Below are 19,468 nucleotides of genomic sequence, written 5' to 3' on the forward strand. Positions count from 1 at the left end.
TGCCACCAGGATCTGGGAATCTTTTCCACTAAGACTTGAACGTCTCGTTCAAGCGGAAAATGATAAGGTATTTGTGGTTTACTGGTCTGGGACGAGGCGTCCGGACACATGTCTGAAAAGGTGTAGCTGAGACAAATGGACATGAAGTGAAAATAAAATTTGTATCTAGTAATTTCACTGTACACTCATCTCACGCAAGGCTTGACTCAAGACGGTTACATATATATATATATATATATATAGAGAGAGAGAGAGAGAGAGAGAGAGAGAGACGCACATGCATATATCCGCCTATGTATCTAGACCGGTATCCTTTTTGAATGCACTTGGAGGAAAAAGTTAGAAAACAGAAAAAGCCGTTCTTGACGAGCATGGGGGAAAAGTCACTTTTTCAAAATCCCTTCCCTCCTATTTGGTTTTAGTTTTTATAAATAAAACGTCGGGCAGTGACTATGACATCACTGTCTTGCTTCCGTTACACACACAGCGTGGTACCCACGTCCACGTACACACTATTAGCACTTTTAACGATACCGTAGACGGTGAGAATGGGAACATCTCCGAGTCCTGACTCCCGTTCCCTGGCCTTGTGACCAGAGCAAACGATCTCTCTGCGTCTTCCTGTTTTCATTTATGAAATGCAGGTCAGTCCAACGCCTCCCTCCCAGGTCGCTGCCAGAATTAAGTGACTTAACTCGTGTTCTGAGCGCCTGGCGCACAGTAAACACGCAGTAAACACCGGTCGCGTAGTCAACAGCTGCCTCAGCCTTCAGGGTTCGCGCTCCGAGTCCTAGGACGTGGCTGCACCCGGGGACAGGCTGCGGCTGACGCACACATCAGTGCCTCTGACAAGGGAGGAAGAAGTCTCGGCTGTCACAACGACGGCTTCCTGGCACCCACCCTGCCCAGCCCTGAGCAGTGCTGAGGGACACACGGGCAGTCCTGGGGGCCACGGCTTCCGACTCTGGCCGAAGAACCCCTTTCAGCTTTCCCTACCTGGTCAGCGGCGATCATGATGCTGACCGGAGGGCGTGGCCTCCTGGGCTCTGGCAGAAAGTCTGTCTCCCTTGGTCATAGGTCACCGCCCTCATGAAGACTGAAGATGGCTGGGTCCGGTGCGAAGGGGCCCGGCTGTCGGGACCCCTAAGCGGCTCCTACTCCAAGGCTGCTCCCCACGGTGAGGCTGGGTGCTCTCCTCTAGGAGGCCTGGCTGAGAGGCTCATTGTTAAGTCACTGTCTGGGTGGGAGCCGCCTCACCCTGCCCCCCAGGGCCCAGCCCAGCAGGACTGAATGCTCGGCGGGTAGAACTGAAGGGAAAGGAATGGATCGACGTTTCAGTCACAGCCCGTTCCTGGATAGAGCCACGTCCTAGGACTCCTGGAACGCTAACCCTCATCCTAGTCGCTTCAGACCCAGCAGCCGGAAGACCAGCCATTATCGCCCCGACTCTTATCTCTGTAGTGACTGGTAACCACCCACCCCCCCACCCCCCCGTCTGGCCCAACTCCCGTCCTCCCCACCCCTCACCCGCTTCCACTGCGCCCCTGGACCTCCCGCTCCGTGACCTATGACCTTCCCTGCGTCCTCGGTTTTGAACTTCTCTCCACTTCCCTGCACGAGCTGGAGCCTCTTGATCCTCCTCACTGTGTCCGGACCGTTTCTTTTTCTTTCAAAAAACCCTCCAGCGCCCTGGCCGGTTGGCTCAGCGGTAGAGCGTCAGCCTAGCGTGCGGAGGACCCGGGTTCGATTCCCGGCCAGGGCACACAGGAGAAGCGCCCATTTGCTTCTCCACCCCTCCGCCGCACCTTCCTCTCTGTCTCTCTCTTCCTCCCGCAGCCAAGGCTCCATTGGAGCAAAGATGGCCCGGGCGCTGGGGATGGCTCTGTGGCCTCTGCCTCAGGCGCTAGAGTGGCTCTGGTCGCAACATGGCGACGCCCAGGATGGGCAGAGCATCGCCCCCTGGTGGGCAGAGCGTCGCCCCTGGTGGGCGTGCCGGGTGGATCCCGGTCGGGCGCATGCGGGAGTCTGTCTGACTGTCTCTCCCTGTTTCCAGCTTCAGAAAAATGCAAAAAAAAAACAAAAAAAACCCTCCAGCACCTCGGCAGGTCCTGCCGTGTGGCGGTGCCACTCTGCACCAGCGTCCCAACAGGACACAGACGGCACGCACGCTCGTGTTACCTAGAGAGACTACTTTCCAGGATGTGAATGGGGCAGGACAGGCAGGAGGGCAGTATGGTAACTCAGGGCCCGTTACTGTGGAACTGTCACCACCCCCGGGCCTGACAGAACCAGGACCAGGAGCCCCGGGACCCAGGGGAAGAGAGACACATAGAGAAGGCCACGTAGAGGAGCAGGGACCTTCCTTTCAGGGATACAGCCTCCCTCCAGAAGATCTGCTGAGGGTCCCCATTGGCCAAACCCAACTAGAACCAGCGAGCAAGGAGACCTGTCGGTTTCATCTGCAGGTGTCAGCTCCCACGGCACCGAGGGGGGCAGGGGAGCGTGGACCAGGGGACGGTGTCGGCTCCCACGGCACTGAGTGGGGCAGGGGAGTGTGGACCAGGGGACGGTGTCAGCTCCCACGGCACCGAGTGGGGCAGAGGAGCGTGGCCCAGGGGACGGTGTCAGCTCCCACGGCACCGAGGGGGGCAGGGGAGCGTGGACCAGGGGACGGTGTCGGCTCCCACGGCACTGAGTGGGGCAGAGGAGCGTGGACCAAGGGACGGTGTCGGCTCCCACGGCACCGAGGGGGGCAGAGGAGCGTGGCCCAGGGGACGGTGTCAGCTCCCACAGCACCGAGTGGGGCAGGGGAGTGTGGACCAGGGGACGGTGTCAGCTCCCACGGCACCGAGTGGGGCAGAGGAGCGTGGCCCAGGGGACGGTGTCAGCTCCCACGGCACCGAGTGGGGCAGAGGAGCGTGGACCAGGGGACGGTGTCAGCTCCCACGGCACCAAGTGGGGCAGGGGAGTGTGGCCCAGGGGACGGTGTTGGCTCCCACGGCACTGAGTGGGGCAGAGGAGCGTGGACCAAGGGACGGTGTCGGCTCCCACGGCACCGAGGGGGGCAGAGGAGCGTGGCCCAGGGGACGAACGATGCCCAATCGTACCCAGCGCCCTTTGAGGCTGCTGTCACCTCCCACCCTCTGGCTCTGGGCAGACTAGGGCTCCTGGCTCACTACCTCCCTCTGACTCCCTCTAGCTTCAACATCCACGTGTTGGCCCTGCCCCTCCGTGACCGTTTCATCCCTTCTTCTCACCCCTAACGACTATCAGCAGCAACACAACGTTGGCTTCAAGCATCCCACTCTGAGTACGTCTCTTTTCATTTTTTCTTCATTTATTGATTTTAGAAAAAGAGAGAGAGAGAAGCATCAACTCATTGTTCCACTTAGTTGTTCCACTTAGTCTTGTACTCGTTGATTGCTTCGGGGTATGTGCCCTGACCGGGGACTGAACCAGGGACCTCGCTGCACCTAGCTGACACTTTATCCACGGAGCCACCGGCCAGCGCTGAGCACATCTTTTATCTCTGTGGTTCACTGACTAATTTTTTCACTGCATTTTTTTCAACCTTCTTCAGACCTCCAGTCCACTGACCCCACACTCTTCCACTCTCCCCTCTCCACTCCTGTCCCACCTCCTCTCTCCTGTCTCCACTTGCCACAACGTCCAGAGGAAACTCCACAGACCCCACTCCCTTAAAAACAACCATCTCCTTCTAACATCCACCTGTCAAACATCTAACTCTGCTTAAAGCCAATTATCTATCTGCCTTTTCCTGTGGAGGGAAAAGATACAAAATTCTACTGACAGGTTTTCGCTCCATATCTGTTACCACAGGTCAGATGGGCATTCCAGCCTACGCTGCTCCTGGATTGTACGCCAATCCCTCTTCCAGATGACTGTGCCATCCCTCCCTGCTCCTCGGGCACCTGTACTCTGTCCTGTCAGCCCATCTCGTCCGCTCACCAGCAACTCTGCAACCCTCCCGGGATCTGCTCCCGGACCTCTCCCTCCCCGGGATCTGCTCCCGGACCTCTCCCCAGGGTCTGCTCCCAGACCTCTCTCTCCCCGGGATCTGCTCCCGGACCTCTCCCTCCCCGGGATCTGCTCCCGGACCTCTCCCTCCCCGGGGTCTGCTCCCGGACCTCTCCCTCCCCGGGGTCTGCTCCCGGACCTCTCCCTCCCCGGGGTCTGCTCCTGGACCTCTCCCTCCCCGGGGTCTGCTCCCGGACCTCTCCCTCCCCGGGGTCTGCTCCCGGACCTCTCCCTCCCCGGGGTCTGCTCCCCCTCCCCGGGGTCTGCTCCCGGACCTCTCCCTTCCACCCTCTCACCACAGAACAAGGGCCCCTCCTCCTATCAGAGCCCACCTGACCCACCTGGGCCCTTGATTCCAAACCTTTCCAGTTTTTGAAGAGATGTGTCCTGTTCTCATCCCCTTTCTCCCCTGCATCAACCTCCCTCTACTGGATCACTTTTAACATCAAACAATGATCTGAAGTGACTCCCCTCTTAAAAAAAATAGGTTTCCTCAATTCCAAATCCCCCCTCCCTCATTTCCCACCTATTCATCCATTCGCCTTGGAAGAAACACTTGCAATGACTATCTGTACAGACGGCTTTCTCTCTCTCCTGTTCTCTCCCGGCCTGTTTCCACCCCTTCCCACAACCACCCTCCCATAGAAATGTTGCTTTTATTAGGTCCCCCCCCCGTGACGTATCTGTCCCCAAGTCACCTGCTCCCACCTGCCGGCAGCATGTGACGCAGCTGACTGCACCCCCGCTCTTGAGTCGTGTTCCTCTCTGGGTTTCTAGGGACCCCATTCCTTCCCGGTTTCCCTCTTATTATTTCCCTGGCTTTTCCTTCTCCAACTTCTTTGCTGGCTCAACCTTTAAATGTTGATGACCCCAACATATTCTCTATCCTGAGCTGTCCAACACAGTACCCAACAGGTGCCGTCTAAATTGAAAATAATTTAAACGGAATAACATTTAAAATCCGGTTCCTCACTCTCACTAGTCACGTTCCAAGTGCTCAGCAGGCACAGGCGGAGGCTCGGCCACACGGACCTAAAACATTCCCCTCATTGCACAACACAGATCTAGAACATTCCCACCGCAGAAAGTTCTACTGGACAGGACTGACTTAGACTCCCTCCCCAGGTGACCTCACCCCAGTGCCCTGGCTTTAAATACCGTCTATATGCTGAGATCTAAATTTATACCTCTAGCTCTGACCCACGCTTCAGCTTCGGACATGAAACTGCCTATTGGACATGACCACCTGGCTGTCTAACAGGCTATTCAAACTAATTTCCGAAACAGAATGCTTCATTTTCATCCTCTCCTCCCCTTTCTCGACCAACAAGAGCTTGTTTTCCTTCCTATCTGTCTGTTCTTAGCAAATTTAACATCATCCAACCAGTTCTGAAGCCAAAAATCTAGGCGCCATCTTGACTCCCCAAACCTAATCCATCCATAAGTCTTATTGACTGTGAATATAAAATGCAGCTCAAAGTCCCCCTTCTACCGTTACTGTCCTCTTCCTCATGTGAGGTTCTTGTCTGGGCAGCTGACCTCCTCACAGGACACCCTGTGTCCAGACCTAGCACACGGCAGGTGCTCATTCTATGCACAGGCTAAATTAAGACCCACAATCCTACTGAATAACATCAAATCATCTTACCTTTAAAATGTTCATGAATGATTATATATATATATATATATATATATATATATATATATATGCCATAGAAGCTTTAAGAAATAGGTTTTAAAAGATAAAAATCACTTTCCAGACAGACTTTACTTATGACTGGCTATGGATTCAATACCATTATTCATCTTTTCAGTTGTTAATTCACTTTTCATGCATTTCACAGCAAGACCCTCGACCCCCGCACGTATGACCTGCATGGCCAGCGACACTTACCTCCTTGCTTCTTCCCACTCAGTCTCCCTTGCCTTTCCAGTATAGCTTCTTGACCTCTTGATCAGCCAGAGCCCAGGGCTCGGCTCACCTCCTCGGCATTTATCTTGCTCAGGAGTTTCCCAGCTTTGTTCCTGCCACCTCCCTCCTCCCTGCAGTCCTCAACTTCCTGGTCAGAGCACTGAACAGTTTGACCCCAGGCCGAATCCAAAACAACTCAGTCCATAAGCGCAAACATCGCCTGCTACTCCACCCTGACTCCCCGCATTCACCGGCAGGCAGCTTCTAGACTGAGGCTTGGTCAGTCCCAGCCACGTGCAGGCCAAGTCTGGTCCAACTGATCTTCCGTACACACACAGGTAATGACGGTGGTAAGGGGATGGGGCAACGGAGAACGCCACGCAAGGTGTCTTCCGGGACCTGGAGCCTAGTCATTTCTAATATGCCTGTCATCAGTATTGCCTGTGCTAGTTTACGAAGCCATCTCTGACACATCGTCTCCACAGCTATCCAAACACTATTATTTGCCTACCCAGCAATCATCTCTCCTCCACCCTCCTCAACTTCCTCCTCTCTGAGAGGAGGAAACGACCAGATACAACAGGTGGGTGGTAGGTCATCCTCCACCCTACCCCAGCCAGTCCTGAGATCTCATTGCTGTATGACCGGGAGGGGGGGGGGGACAAAACAAAAATGACCCAGTGACATGTTAACCTCTTTTTGGGCTCCTGAGATGGCCCTGTCTGGGTGTCATTTCTGAGGTCACTAACATCTTCCTTTAAGTTTGAAGGGAGAAAGTCTTAGGTTGAAGCCACTGCTGGGGACGGCGGAGTGGCTAGATGAAAACTACACCTTGTGTAATGTTATTTCTCCTGTTGTTCCGGAGACCCTACCTCTGAACGTGCAACTATGCTTTTGTAAGCCCAGGGGATTCCGAGTCCACCGAGATCTCATCTGTAAAGAGGGGGACAATTTTTACCTTACGGCCTTATTGCCAGGAGGTAGGGTTAGAGAGGATTCATGACGGAAGACCGAGTAGGGGCGTGCTGGAAAAGGATACGTCCTCTCTAACCTCCGGGTCCATACGGGACTGAAGGCAAACTACTACAGTTTGGGGTGGAAGGGGCTTCTCCGATCTTAGTGTTTTTACATTGCTGCCGTGGGGAGTAACTAGACAGAGATAAGCCAAAGTGGGGTGGGGGGAGGTGTTGGCTTCGTGGGAAGTTTAACTGAATATCCATTGCGGGCCGAGGCCTTCTCGATCCCTCCAGCTTCCGCTCCTCACAGGACCAGGGCACAACTGGAGCAGATCACCCTCAGGCGGCCCGTGAACATTCCTCCAAAAGTCAAAAGCACGCGTGTTAGGAAAGACAAGGTTTGGGTTGCTGACTGTGAGAAGGACTATACCTGCCAAGAAGGACTCCTTGTGGTCAACTGGGCCCCAATTCATCATCGGAGTCTCGCAGCCATGGTTTTCACCGGCCTAGCACGCAGGATGCACATCAGGGGAACCATCCTCCAGACTGAGAGCAGCAGCCTCCCGCACTGAGTTCCCGGGAGTTGAAGCGGAACCTTATGAAGGAGTTCCTGGAATCCCACTTCGACCAATGAATGGGCTGCGGGGCCTGCCCCAACCAATCAGAGCTACAGAGATACATCCACATTTGCATCTTTAGGACCAAACCAATCGAGGGGCAGCTGCATAGCAACCAATCAGGACTCGTGATTCTGACCAATCAGGTCAGTGCTATTTTGCCCAATCACACCAGGCAACTTTGAGTTCCTTATTTGCATAAAAATGGACCAATCAGGAACCAGGCGAGCACTTTCTCTTTATATAATTATAAAAGGTAGCTGTGTCTCCTGGAGCTCGCTCTAATGGTTTCCCTTGGAGGTTGTTTCCCCTGGTTTGCAACAATGTTGATCTGCATCGAGTCCTTTTACTGCACCCCGGATTGGGGACTCCTGTTGGCATCGGATTGGTGGCAGCGGCCTTGTGTTGACAGGATGAGAGCCCTGAGTTCCATCCTTTGTACCAAGGTGCCTTTCGTTGGCAATTGCTTTCAGTGAATGTCTGTCCCCGAAACAAAAACACTTCCCTTGGCTTTTTTTCTTTTAAATAAAACAAGCGTTGTATGCCAGGGGGAACTCAGGTGGAATCCACAAAGATGGTAGGGCCCGAACACGTGCTAACTTGGGAGATCTTAGGCCTTTCAGGAGCACGGGCGTTCTGACCTCGTCACGGCCGGAAATCCCACTTCCCCGAACTTAACTTCCGGTGCTTGAGCTTCCGCTTGGGCGGTAGCGGCGCAGAATCCAACGTCCTCATTGGCCTGATTTCCCAGCCCTGAACCACGCTCAGTGCAAACCAGCCCCGCCCAGCAAGATACTGGTGGACACTACGAGTTTGAGTCTCCTCGGCGTCCGTAGTTCCCGCACTTTGGACTCCTTCTCAGGGCTGGCACGCATGCGTCGTTCCTCTCCATGGGGTGCATCCTTATCCTGGCGGCGGCGGCAGGAGTGGTGGCAGCGGTCCTGGCGCTGCGGCTGTGGCTCGTGCTTCATTCACAGGTCGTGGTGCCCCGGAAGTCTGTCCGTCTCATGGCGGTGGCCGGGTCTGGTACGTATGGGGCGGTGACAGAGTGGGTCGGGACTACAAATCCCAGAGTGCACCACGACGCGGCCCCCCGGTCTCCTTAGCGCTTTGTGCGCGTGGCATGCTGGGAGTTATAGTTTCCTTGCTGCGTCACCGGAACCCCCCACCCCCGTGCGCCAGGCGCAATGCGGGTGGGCTTGAATGACAAATGAGGACCTTGCGCTTGTCTGTAATTAAGCCTGTCCACAGCGTAGCGTTTACTAATAAAGTATTCGGTGAACAGAGAGGACGCCGAAGCCTTGTGGTTCTGACACGCGGTGTCCCTGCGTAATAAACTGCCGAACGGCATGACTCATATTGGGTTTGGATGTCCCGATCCATCGGCGAGGTGACTGGTCGTATTTGTAAATACACAAAATCCACCAGGATGAGTCCTTTTGCGCAAACCCCTGGAGGACAGCCGCCCTGACAGAGCATCAGGCTGCCCGCCAGGTGCCACCATGTCCGAGAGGGTCCCCGTCACCAAGTTGGGCGAGGGGAGTGGGGGTGTGGGTGGAAGTAATTTGATTTGGGATATCCTTAAAGGTAGAACTGATAAGGGTTCATTCCCAAAGAATGCATCTTAATAAAAAATAATATAGGAAACAAAGCCCATCATTTTGATGACTCCATTCAGTTAGGAAAGTTACATTTGCAAAGTATGTATTCAGCGGTTTCCTTTATTAAAATAAATAAATAAAATAAAAGACGGTTGAAGCAAGTTTAATGAAGTTTTTAACTGCAGTGAAAGAAGTGGATATCGGGTTTTATCCTTAATTGTTCGAGCTGTGAAAACAAGTACCGGCATGTCAAGGCTAAAAACAAAAAAATAGTAAAATGAGGATAAATCGGATGTGTAAATTGCTTGCCCTGGACGAGAAAGAGGGTGACCAGCTGTCAAGTTCAAGTTTGGGCCTGGTTCCTGAAACACACACTTACTCTCTGCTGATTGAATTTTGTATCTAATTCCTTCCGGAACCCAGACAGTAATCCTTACCTTCCTCATACAAGGCGGCACGTGCCTTGGGAGGAAGCACATGCTCAATTTGTTTGATTTTTCCCTCTACTTTGTTCACTGTCACTGTTGAGAGCTTGTCCTGAGGGAAGTGATGGGGACGGGACAGGGTGGGGGACAGTGCGACTGGAGAGGAGGAGGAGGCAGAGAAGAGGAGTGCAGAGACTGGCAGGATGGGTTTTGTCCCGTCCCCACCCCCACCCCGGTCCTGTCCCGTCCCCCCCGCCCCCGCCACCCCCCACCCCACCCCCACCCCCCACCCCCGGCTGAGGCCCACAGGCTCTGAATGTAAGTTAGCAGGTGTGACATGTACTTAGAGCGGCTGGTAGTTGTTCCTTTGGGTGTTTGTTCCGTGAAGGAAACCTCAACACAGCTGAGTTTTTTTTGTTTTTTGTTTTACTTTATGGTTGTTAAATTAAAAGTTAAAATTTTGGAGATTGTATGAATTCAGAAACGGAACATGCAGTGCTTGGGCGGAGCTGGTAAATACCGGAGGACCAGCGGCGTGCTGACCCCATTTGGGGCGAGGGGTACAGGGACCAGCGCCCACACCTCCCCATGTGACTTCTCCACACAGAAACCCTGGGCTACTGTCTCCTCATTTTCAGCCTCCTCTCCTGACCTTACTCACCCTTGTCCACCTTCCTGCATCTCATGTCCTGATAACCCCACCCCGCCCAGTGGTCTCTCTACTCCTCTTTAATAAGGTGATCAATCGTCCTTTAGGGAGGACAGTCCTTCTTTAGCAAGTTCCGTCCTCCCTCGAAAAGTGTCCTCCTACATGTCCCCCTTTTTGATACTGGAAGACTCCTCTGTCAATGTCCGTCTTCGATCGATGCAGAGTCGATCCATTGCATGAGATGTGATGTATTTGGGTCTAAATGAGTACTTTTTTCTTACAATTATTATTAAAAATTAATAGGCATGTAAGCATAAGTGCAATAGAAAATATTATAAATATTTTATTATGCATTTATCATATTCTAGTGTATTATTGTTGCAATGAATGAAATGTTTCTTTTATTTACGATATTGTTTTCTTCCATTTATTTTTGTCCTCCTTTTCATTGTAAAAAGTTGGCCACCTTCCCCAGCGATCTCCCCCTTCCCGACACCATCGCTTTGGTTTTACAGAACCATTTGCTCTCTGTCCCCCCCCACCACCCCCCACCCAGCCGCTGCCATGTTGAAATTTTCTTGCTGGTTTGCTTTGCTCTGTGTCTCTGTGTCTCTGTGTGTGTCTCCCCTCCCCCTCAAACTTCCTGATAACAGGAGCTGCATCTTACACTTCTCTGTGCCCGCCGCAGCACCTGCCGCTGGCACTGATTTTATTTTTATACACTTGTTATTCTCTTACATTAAAGGACTATTCATGCGAGGCACAGGTGACTGCCTCTAATTCTTCCATCTGCTTTGGAGAAACGCGTGGAATCTAACATCTGTATACCGAAGTCAAGTAGCTACGACGTCCATGGTGGTCTCTGGATCTAAGACCTTCCCCTGTGTTTCCCCAGGTGGGCACACCACTGAGCTTCTGAGGCTGATGGGGCACTTGTCCAGCGCCTACTCCCCTAGACACTACGTCATCGCTGACACGGATGAGCTCAGTGCCCAGAAAATACACTCTTTCGAGCAAAACCGAGCTGATAGAGACCCCAGGACCATGGTAAGTAACCTTCGCCGTCTGAGACGGTTTCAGTGTGGCAGCGCGCTGTGGACGCCAGAGCACGTGCCAGCAGGGATAGGAGTCCGGGGCAGATCCTGGCTGGTTTTTTTGGAAAGTAGAGTTAACAGAGAATTTCCAGACAGATTGGATGTGGGGTCAAGTGGAACGTGAAAACCTTTGGTCAAAGCAGCTGTAAGAAGGGAGTTGCCATCCCTGACCCAGGGAGGTCCTGCAGTCTCCCCCCCTTTTTTTTTCTGCTCTTCGAACCCTGGAAGGTCCTTCTGGCGGGTGTGGAAGGCCTCCTGTTACTGTAACTGCTCTCCGGGTGTGGAAGGCCTCCTGTTACTGTAACTGCTCTCCGGGTGTGGAAGGCCTCCTGTTACTGTAACTGCTCTCCCGGTGTGGAAGGCTTCCTGTTACTGTAACTGCTCTCCGGGTGTGGAAGGCCTCCTGTTACTGTAACTGCTCTCCCGGTGTGGAAGGCCTCCTGTTACTGTAACTGCTCTCCCGGTGTGGAAGGCCTCCTGTTACTGTAACTGCTCTCCCGGTGTGGAAGGCCTCCTGTTACTGTAACTGCTCTCCCGGTGTGGAAGGCCTCCTGTTACTGTAACTGCTCTCCCGGTGTGGAAGGCCTCCTGTTACTGTAACTGCTCTCCCGGTGTGGAAGGCCTCCTGTTACTGTAACTGCTCTCCCGGTGTGGAAGGCCTCCTGTTACTGTAACTGCTCTCCCGGTGTGGAAGGCCTCCTGTTACTGTAACTGCTCTCCCGGTGTGGAAGGCCTCCTGTTACTGTAACTGCTCTCCCAGTTGTGGAAGGCCTCCTGTTACTGTAACTGCTCTCCCGGTGTGGAAGGCCTCCTGTTACTGTAACTGCTCTCCGGGTGTGGAAGGCCTCCTGTTACTGTAACTGCTCTCCCGGTGTGGAAGGCCTCCTGTTACTGTAACTGCTCTCCCAGTTGTGGAAGGCCTCCTGTTACTGTAACTGCTCTCCCGGTGTGGAAGGCCTCCTGTTACTGTAACTGCTCTCCGGGTGTGGAAGGCCTCCTGTTACTGTAACTCGGCTCCGGTGCCAACCCAGCCCCGTCCCTGTCATCCCCGCGTGCTGCCACCAGATGGCAGTGACGAGCTGCGCGTGGAGGCAGGAGGGGGACCTGGGCTTGGGGAACAGACTGGGGATCCTTGTGACATCCCAGGCAGACTGCTCTGGGGTGGAAAGATTGGGGGTTGTCTCTAGTTGTTTTTAGAAACAACGTCTGGCCTTGCAGGGGGGTTGGTGTTCCTTTCCTGAGTTTGAGAGGCTCTCTGTGGCTTGAACACCCCCCCACCCCCACCCCCACCCCCCTGGGAGCGCGATTTATATCAAGACTTGATTGCTGGAGGCCCTGCTGAGGAGGTGGTGCCTCTGTCTTGTTTCACCTGCTGGCTCCTGTCTGCAATGGGAGAACAGCTCCTTAGAAGCTCCGCCTTCCCAAAAGTGAAATCATTCCTGAAAATCCAAAGTGGACCGGAGCAATTTGTGTGTGAAAACTTGGGCTGAGTTTTATAGAGAATACCACTAAGGAAGGGGCGTGTTCGTTTGCCTTGGGAGTTTGGGGTGCAGTGGGGGGGACAGAGCCTGACTCCCGGGAACCTCGGGGCCTCCCTGATGACAGCTCTCTGGGCCGCACTAGGGGGTGGACAGTAACCTGGAGTGCGGGGGCCGGAAGGAAGCCTCGTGGCTGAGGTCTGCCTGTGGGCCCTCCGCCCTGCCGGGTAGAAAGCCCAGGATTACCCACCGAGAGGTGGGACTAGAGAGGTTTTGGCTTTGGGGACAGGAAACCAAACGGGAGGGGTAAAGACGCTGCCCGCCCGGCAAGCAGGGCGGAAGGGAAGTGAACAGCCGTCCCTGTCCCCCACGCGGCCCTGGGCCTGCGTCCTGCTCAGCTCCCGCAGTGCCGCACTCGGGCTCGCTCCCGGAGAAGTTGGTTTGCCCAGGCGCACGGCCCTGCAGGGGCTGCCCTCTGCCTCCCCAGTGAGACGGTCAGGTCCTGACCATCCACCCCTCCTGCCCTTGGCAACCACCCAGACGTTCAGAGTGACAGAGGGGCAGTGTCCTCAGACTGACCCCACACACCCTCTCTGAGGGGCCAGAGGACAAAGGGGACCCGGGGAAGAGGAAGACTCCAGGCCCAACCCCTGGGGGAGGCCCGGGGAACACCCAGCAGGTCAGTTCTGGGTGACACCCCCCTGCCTCCCCCCCAGCAGGCCTTGAGAGAACCAGTCGGGAGTGGAGGAGGGGACAGAGCCTCCAGAAGACAGGGCACCCGGAGAGCCACGGTGGTGACCACTGACCTCCCTGGAGGGAAGGCAAAGCCACTTGCACCTGTGACTTTTTTTTTTAAAGAAAGAGAGAAGTGCTTTGCCTGCAGGGGGGAGACTCCTGGGCTAGCGTGCTGGGTGGGGCTGTCTTCTTCAGAAAGGTGGGGGATATTTATGGCCCGGGGAAGGCAGCGTGGGGAGGAGGGGGGAGCGGAGCGTGCAGGACACGCGCAGCGTGTGTTTGGACAAGAATCGCGACAGGAAACTGGGGAAGAGGTTAGCTAAGTTACAAGACAAGTCACATCCATTTTAGAAACCGGAGGCTGTCTTGGGATGTTCGCGGTGGCAGGACGGAGTCAGGGGACCCAATCTGTCTGAGGGTTGTCTCCTCTCCGCGGTGTGGATACGAGTTCCGTCTGTGAACATTTTCTAGGATGACAGTTAGAAAACAGTGGAAGTTACTATTTCAGAAGCAAAGCTGAGAAGAGCTAAAAGCCCCAATGGAAGTAATCACCAGTTGGTATCAAAAGTTATTTTCTTTTTTTTTTTTTCATTTTTCCGAAGCTGGAAACGGGGAGGCAGTCAGACAGACTCCCGCATGCGCCCGACCGGGATCCACCCGGCACGCCCACCAGGGGGCGATGCTCTGCCCATCCGGGGCGTCGCTCTGCTGCAACCAGAGCCATTCTAGCGCCTGAGGCAGAGGCCACAGAGCCATTCTCAGTGCCCGGGCAAACTTTGCTCCAATGGAGCCTCGGCTGTGGGAGGGGAAGAGAGAGACAGAGAGGAAGGAGAGGGGGGGTGGAGAAGCAGATGGGCGCCTCTCCTGTGTGCCCTGGCCGGGAATCGAACCCGGGACTCCTGCACGCCAGGCCGATGCTCTACCACTGAGCCAACCGGCCAGGGCCAAAAGTTATTTTCTAAAGAACCCAAACGCTCATGATAAGCACCCGCGGTTTGGGACTGGGCCCCTGTGTTTCAGAGGCGCGTCTGTTTTCTGTTGCTTAGTAAACAGACCCTCCCTGGGTTTGTCTGTCAGCCGTGTGTGTCTCTGGCAGTGACGCTTGGTGACTGCAGGACTCGTCCGCCAGTGGCCCTGGGACTACCAGGACGTGCCTCTGTCCGAGGAGACCCACTGTCCTCCACAGGGCGGAGGTGCCGTTCCCCGTGGACAGGCTGGTCTCACACCGACACGCCCAACTCGAATGCCCACAGGGCGGAGGTGCCGTTCCCCGTGGACAGGCTGGTCTCACACCGACACGCCCAACTCGAATGCCTGCAGTATCTCTCCTCCATAATCGCCAAGCGGTTCTAAAAGAAACGAGTTTGCAAACGATGTCATCGCAGCTGTGGGGTTTTGCTTCAGTTTCTAAGTCACGTGTTACCACCCAGGGTTTAACATCATTTCATTTTTAGAGTGTGGCTGATACATATAGATGCATTTTTCCTCTTTATAACAAACCTTAACTGCATTCAATTATAGGCCAAGGTAAAACAAACAAACAAACAAAACCCTTGAATTTGGAAGCTCATTTTAAAGTGAGTGACTTTTGGAATGAATAAGAAAACTTTTGTAATTTATTGCAAACAGATCCCAATGTGGCCATTTCGGCGAATAAATAAATGATTATTTTCCAAACAGTGCATGGTTCTAAAGTATTTTAACCCTCTGAGCAGCACGAACGTTCATGTACGTCCTCGTACCTCCTGACCATCCAGAGGACAATCATACAAAAATATTTATTTTAAAAATGTGTAAGGCAGCATTTTAAAAAAAAGGAAAATGTATGTTTTTCTTGTGTCCATAAATTGTTTATCAAACAAACATGATTTTAAGTTAATAAAACAAACTGGAACTCATTTCATTTTTTGAAGGAAAAAAAACCTCACTCTCCGGGGTCAGTGAGCATGAAAAACACTCACCACTCAAAGGGTTCAGGGGCTCCCTGTCTCCAGCGCCTCCCCAGAGGGGAGACCCCTGGGCTAGCGTGCTGGGTGGGGGCTGTCTTCTTCAGAAAGGCGAGGGATATATACGGTCTGGGGAAGGCAGCGTGGGGAGGAGGGGGGAGCGGAGCGTGCAGGACACGCACAGCCTGTGTTTGGACAAGAATCGCGACAGGAAACTGGGGAAGAGGTTAGCTAAGTTACAAGACAAGTCACATCCATTTTAGAAACCAGAGGTTGTCTTGGGATGTTTCACCCTCCCGTTTCCAGAGAGGCCAGTCAGGTTGGGGTCAGATTCCGGGTCGACCGAAGTGAAGTGAATGAGTGACACGCTGCACTCGTTCCAGCCTTCCAGGACTGCAGCGTCCCCACATTGGTGACATGAGGGTGAGGTTCTGACCACGCGCTGCGCTCCTGCAAGCCGTGCCCCCCGAACGCTGGCTTCTGGCTTCGTGGTGCCGCCCAGGCTGGGGAGGAAGGAGACAGACAGTCTGTGATGCGACAGGAGAGACACGAGCTTCTCCTCCCGGGAGCCCCAGCCGACATCTGCCCGACCGTCTGGGGGCGTCTGTCCCGTCCAGTGACACCGCGGTGCTGACATTCTGTCCTGTCCAGTGACACCGCGGTGCTGACATTCTGTCCCGTCCAGTGACACCGCGGTGCTGAGGCCCTTGGGGTCTCCTCTTGGAGCTGGAGGTCGGGGTGAGGGAGACGGGCTGAAATCCACGCACACCATCCAGCTGAGACAGAGAGGAGTGACTTACGCACAGGAAGATTGGGTGACTGTGGGCAGAGAGGGGAGTAAAGGCTGGGAGGGGCCCCGTGTTCCCGAGAAGGACCTTTGACCCTTTTGGACTGCAGTCCCATAACCATCTCAAGAACAAACGACTTCTTTTCTTTTCCTGACCCTGAGCCTGAGCCTGAGCCCTCCAGGTGAGACGGCTCCTCGGGTAGAGCTTGGGGGTGGGGGTGGGGGTGAGGGGTGGCGGTGGGGGTGGAAGTGGGGTGGGGGCGGGGGGCATGGGGGCAGCAGCCCTGGGTCTCCCTCGAGCCAGACCTGCAAGCCTGCCGTGGAGCCGCTCCGGCTGGTCGAGGGTCCCTGGTCTCACAGGACCTCCCAGCTTCACAGCGAGAGGCCGAGGTCCTGGGAGCCAGGCTCCCCGGGCGATGGGCGCCTGTCACAGGCAGGACCTTCTCTGGGACCCGCCCCCCCCGTGGTGTCTCCCCACCTCGCGGCGTCTCCCTAGCTCCCAGCAGGCGGGCAGTGGCCACGGCGTCTCCCTAGCTCCCAGCAGGCAGGCAGTGGCCACGGCGTCTCCCTAGCTCCCAGCAGGCGGGCAGTGGCCACGTGTTAGGAGGCCATGCGGATGAAGACATCTTTCTGGCGTGGTTAGCTCTGGTCCTCCTGATTTCAGAATGCCCGGTGAGCCGAGCCAGCCGGCCTCCTTCCAGTGTGCGCTATACTTTGCGCCAGTAAAGACCAGTTAGGAAGGAAAGCTGGAACCACTTTGGGTCAGATGAGAGCTGACCACTTCAGTGCTGTCTGGTTTCCAAGGCCCTGCACAGGGTGCTCAGCGTTGCACGTCCCAGTGTGTGCGAACAGCCAGAGTGACCTCATGGACCGCTGCCTCTCTGTTGTGGTCTGTGATGCCATCTGGATGCCTCGGTGGAATGATTTCCATCTAAATCACTGGAAACCTCCATTTAGTTTGTCACAAATCTAAAACCAGACATGGCTGTGGTTTTTAGCGGTGATGTAATTCTGGAAGATACTTTGAGAGTTACAAGTTGTCACACACGCTTCGCCTTTGACATCATCTCAGAGAAAGCAGGAGCCTGAAAAAAATCATTCCTCTGCTTTATTTTCTGTTTTATTCTTAAGCATTCTACCTTTCTTGTCTACCTCACCACACTGCAGTTACCTCTGTACAGACAAGGGTGGGAGGGGGGCTCTGGGAGGCGCCGGGGGGTGCACAGCGCTGTGGGACTGGTCCCGGCCCCTTCTTCACCAGGAAGCTTAGGTGGTGGGTGGGTGATGGATGGATGGATGAATGGGTGGGTGGGTGATGGATGGATGGATGGATGGATGGATGGATGGATGGGTGGGTGGATGCGTGGATGGATAGGTGGATGGATGGATGGTTAGGTGGATGGATGGATGGACGGATGGATGGATGGATGGATGGATGGGTGGATGCGTGGATGGATAGGTGGATGGGTGATGGATGGATGGATGGATAAATGGATGGATGGATGGTTAGGTGGATGGACGGATAGATGGTTAGGCGGATGGGTGGATGGGTGGATGGATGGATGGATGGATGGATGGATGGATGGATGGATGGATGGATGGGTGGATGGGTGGATGGATGGGTGGGTGGATGGATGGGTGGATGGGTGGGTGGGTGGGTGGGTGGATGGATGGGTAGATGGATGGATGGATGGACAGACGGACGGACAGACAAATGGTAGAAAGAAAGGGTATTTCACTAAATATATGGAGGAGAATGAGTCTTACCTTTGTGTACCTCTTTTCCACTCTTTCTCGATGGCGCCCACTGTGGGTAAGAGGTCGGGTTGTATTGCTGGACGTTCACTTCTGCTCCAGGACTGTGTCACCAGTGGGCTGGCAGGTAGGGGCAGCGGTGAAACAGGCGAGCTTGCCAGGGCTGTGGCGTCTGAGGTGCAGCAGAAGCGTCGACTGTGTTTTCATTCTGGTTTCCCCAGAAAGGCTCTCGGGCCGGTGTGCACGCTCCAGTGCGGAGCAGGGAACGGGGACAGAGGTGCGAGGAGGCGGGGCTCAGGTCCCCTCGAGTCAGGGAAGGGGCGCTAGCTGTGAGTTGGGAGGCTGCAGGTGCGGAAGACAGGTGAGCTGACCAGAAAGGAGAGGGAACAGCCTGGGTGGGCGGGTGCCCTGTGGAAACAGCAGGAGGTGGGGGGCTCAGCTCTGTGTCAGGGACGGTGGGCCACAGAGGGGGCAGCAGCACATGCTGGGACACTTGGGGGACCTGGTCAGGTCCTGGCTCTGGCACTTGCAGGCTGTCCCCGTGGGAAAGGTCAGAGCCCCCATCTGTGGTGTGAGCAGGTGGGATTCGTTGCTCTTTTCCAGTCCTGAGACGTTCAGAGGTAAAGGGTCAGCATCTTCCCAGCATGGACCACACTCTGGCCTTCCAGAAGCCATGGCCACAGGGACTTACCTGCTGAGGGGGCCGTGATTGAGCATTCTTTATGCCCTGCTCCCCACTGCAGGACAGAACAGAGGGTCAGCGGTCCCCTCCCCACTGCAGGACAGAACAGAGGGTCAGCGGTCCCCTCCCCACTGCAGGACAGAACAGAGGGTCAGCGGTCCCCGCACGGAGAGGTGCAGATGAACAGAGGGTCAGCGGTCCCCTCCCCACTACAGGACAGAACAGAGGGTCAGCGGTCCCCTCCCCACTGCAGGACAGAACAGAGGGTCAGTGGTCCCCTCCCCACTGCAGGACAGAACAGAGGGTCAGCGGTCCCCTCCCCACTGCAGGACAGAACAGAGGGTCAGCGGTCCCCTCCCCACTGCAGGACAGAACAGAGGGTCAGCGGTCCCCTCCCCACTGCAGGACAGAACAGAGGGTCAGCAGTCCCCTCCCCACTGCAGGACAGAACAGAGGGTCAGCAGTCCCCTCCCCACTGCAGGACAGAACAGAGGGTCAGCGGTCCCCGCACGGAGAGGTGCAGACAGAACAGAGGGTCAGCGGTCCCCTCCCCACTACAGGACAACAGAGGGTCAGCGGTCCCCGCACGGAGAGGTGCAGACAGAACAGAGGGTCAGCGGTCCCCTCCCCACTGCAGGACAGAACAGAGGGTCAGCGGTCCCCTCCCCACTGCAGGACAGAACAGAGGGTCAGCGGTCCCCTCCCCACTGCAGGACAGAACAGAGGGTCAGCGGTCCCCTCCCCACTGCAGGACAGAACAGAGGGTCAGCAGTCCCCTCCCCACTGCAGGACA

The 19,468-nt window shown here is 55.1% G+C and overlaps 2 protein-coding genes across 3 annotated transcripts in view; one reads left to right on the forward strand and one right to left on the reverse strand.

The window, feature by feature from the left end:
- TLCD4 (TLC domain containing 4) overlaps positions 1–7,473 on the reverse strand; it is a 66,422-nt gene extending 58,949 nt beyond the window's left edge. Inside the window, exon 1 of the mRNA XM_066353325.1 lies at positions 7,337–7,473. The gene's annotated coding sequence lies outside the window, so the exon portion shown is untranslated. The remainder of the gene's footprint in view (positions 1–7,336) is intronic.
- Positions 7,474–8,278: 805 nt separating this feature from the next.
- Positions 8,279–19,468, forward strand: part of ALG14 (ALG14 UDP-N-acetylglucosaminyltransferase subunit) — a 49,515-nt gene continuing 38,325 nt past the window's right edge. Inside the window, exons 1-3 of one of the 2 annotated variants that reach the window (XM_066353329.1) lie at positions 8,414–8,549; positions 11,094–11,245; positions 14,583–15,346. In XM_066353329.1, the coding sequence (XP_066209426.1) occupies positions 8,414–8,549; positions 11,094–11,245; positions 14,583–14,858 (564 nt within the window). In that variant the 3' untranslated portion in view covers positions 14,859–15,346. Of the gene's footprint in view, positions 8,550–11,093; positions 11,246–14,582; positions 15,347–19,468 lie in introns of those variants that run through there. The other variant, XM_066353328.1, reaches the window with a different exon arrangement.

The sequence above is a fragment of the Saccopteryx leptura genome, chromosome 11, assembly GCF_036850995.1.
Source record: "Saccopteryx leptura isolate mSacLep1 chromosome 11, mSacLep1_pri_phased_curated, whole genome shotgun sequence".
Lineage (NCBI taxonomy): Eukaryota > Metazoa > Chordata > Mammalia > Chiroptera > Emballonuridae > Saccopteryx > Saccopteryx leptura.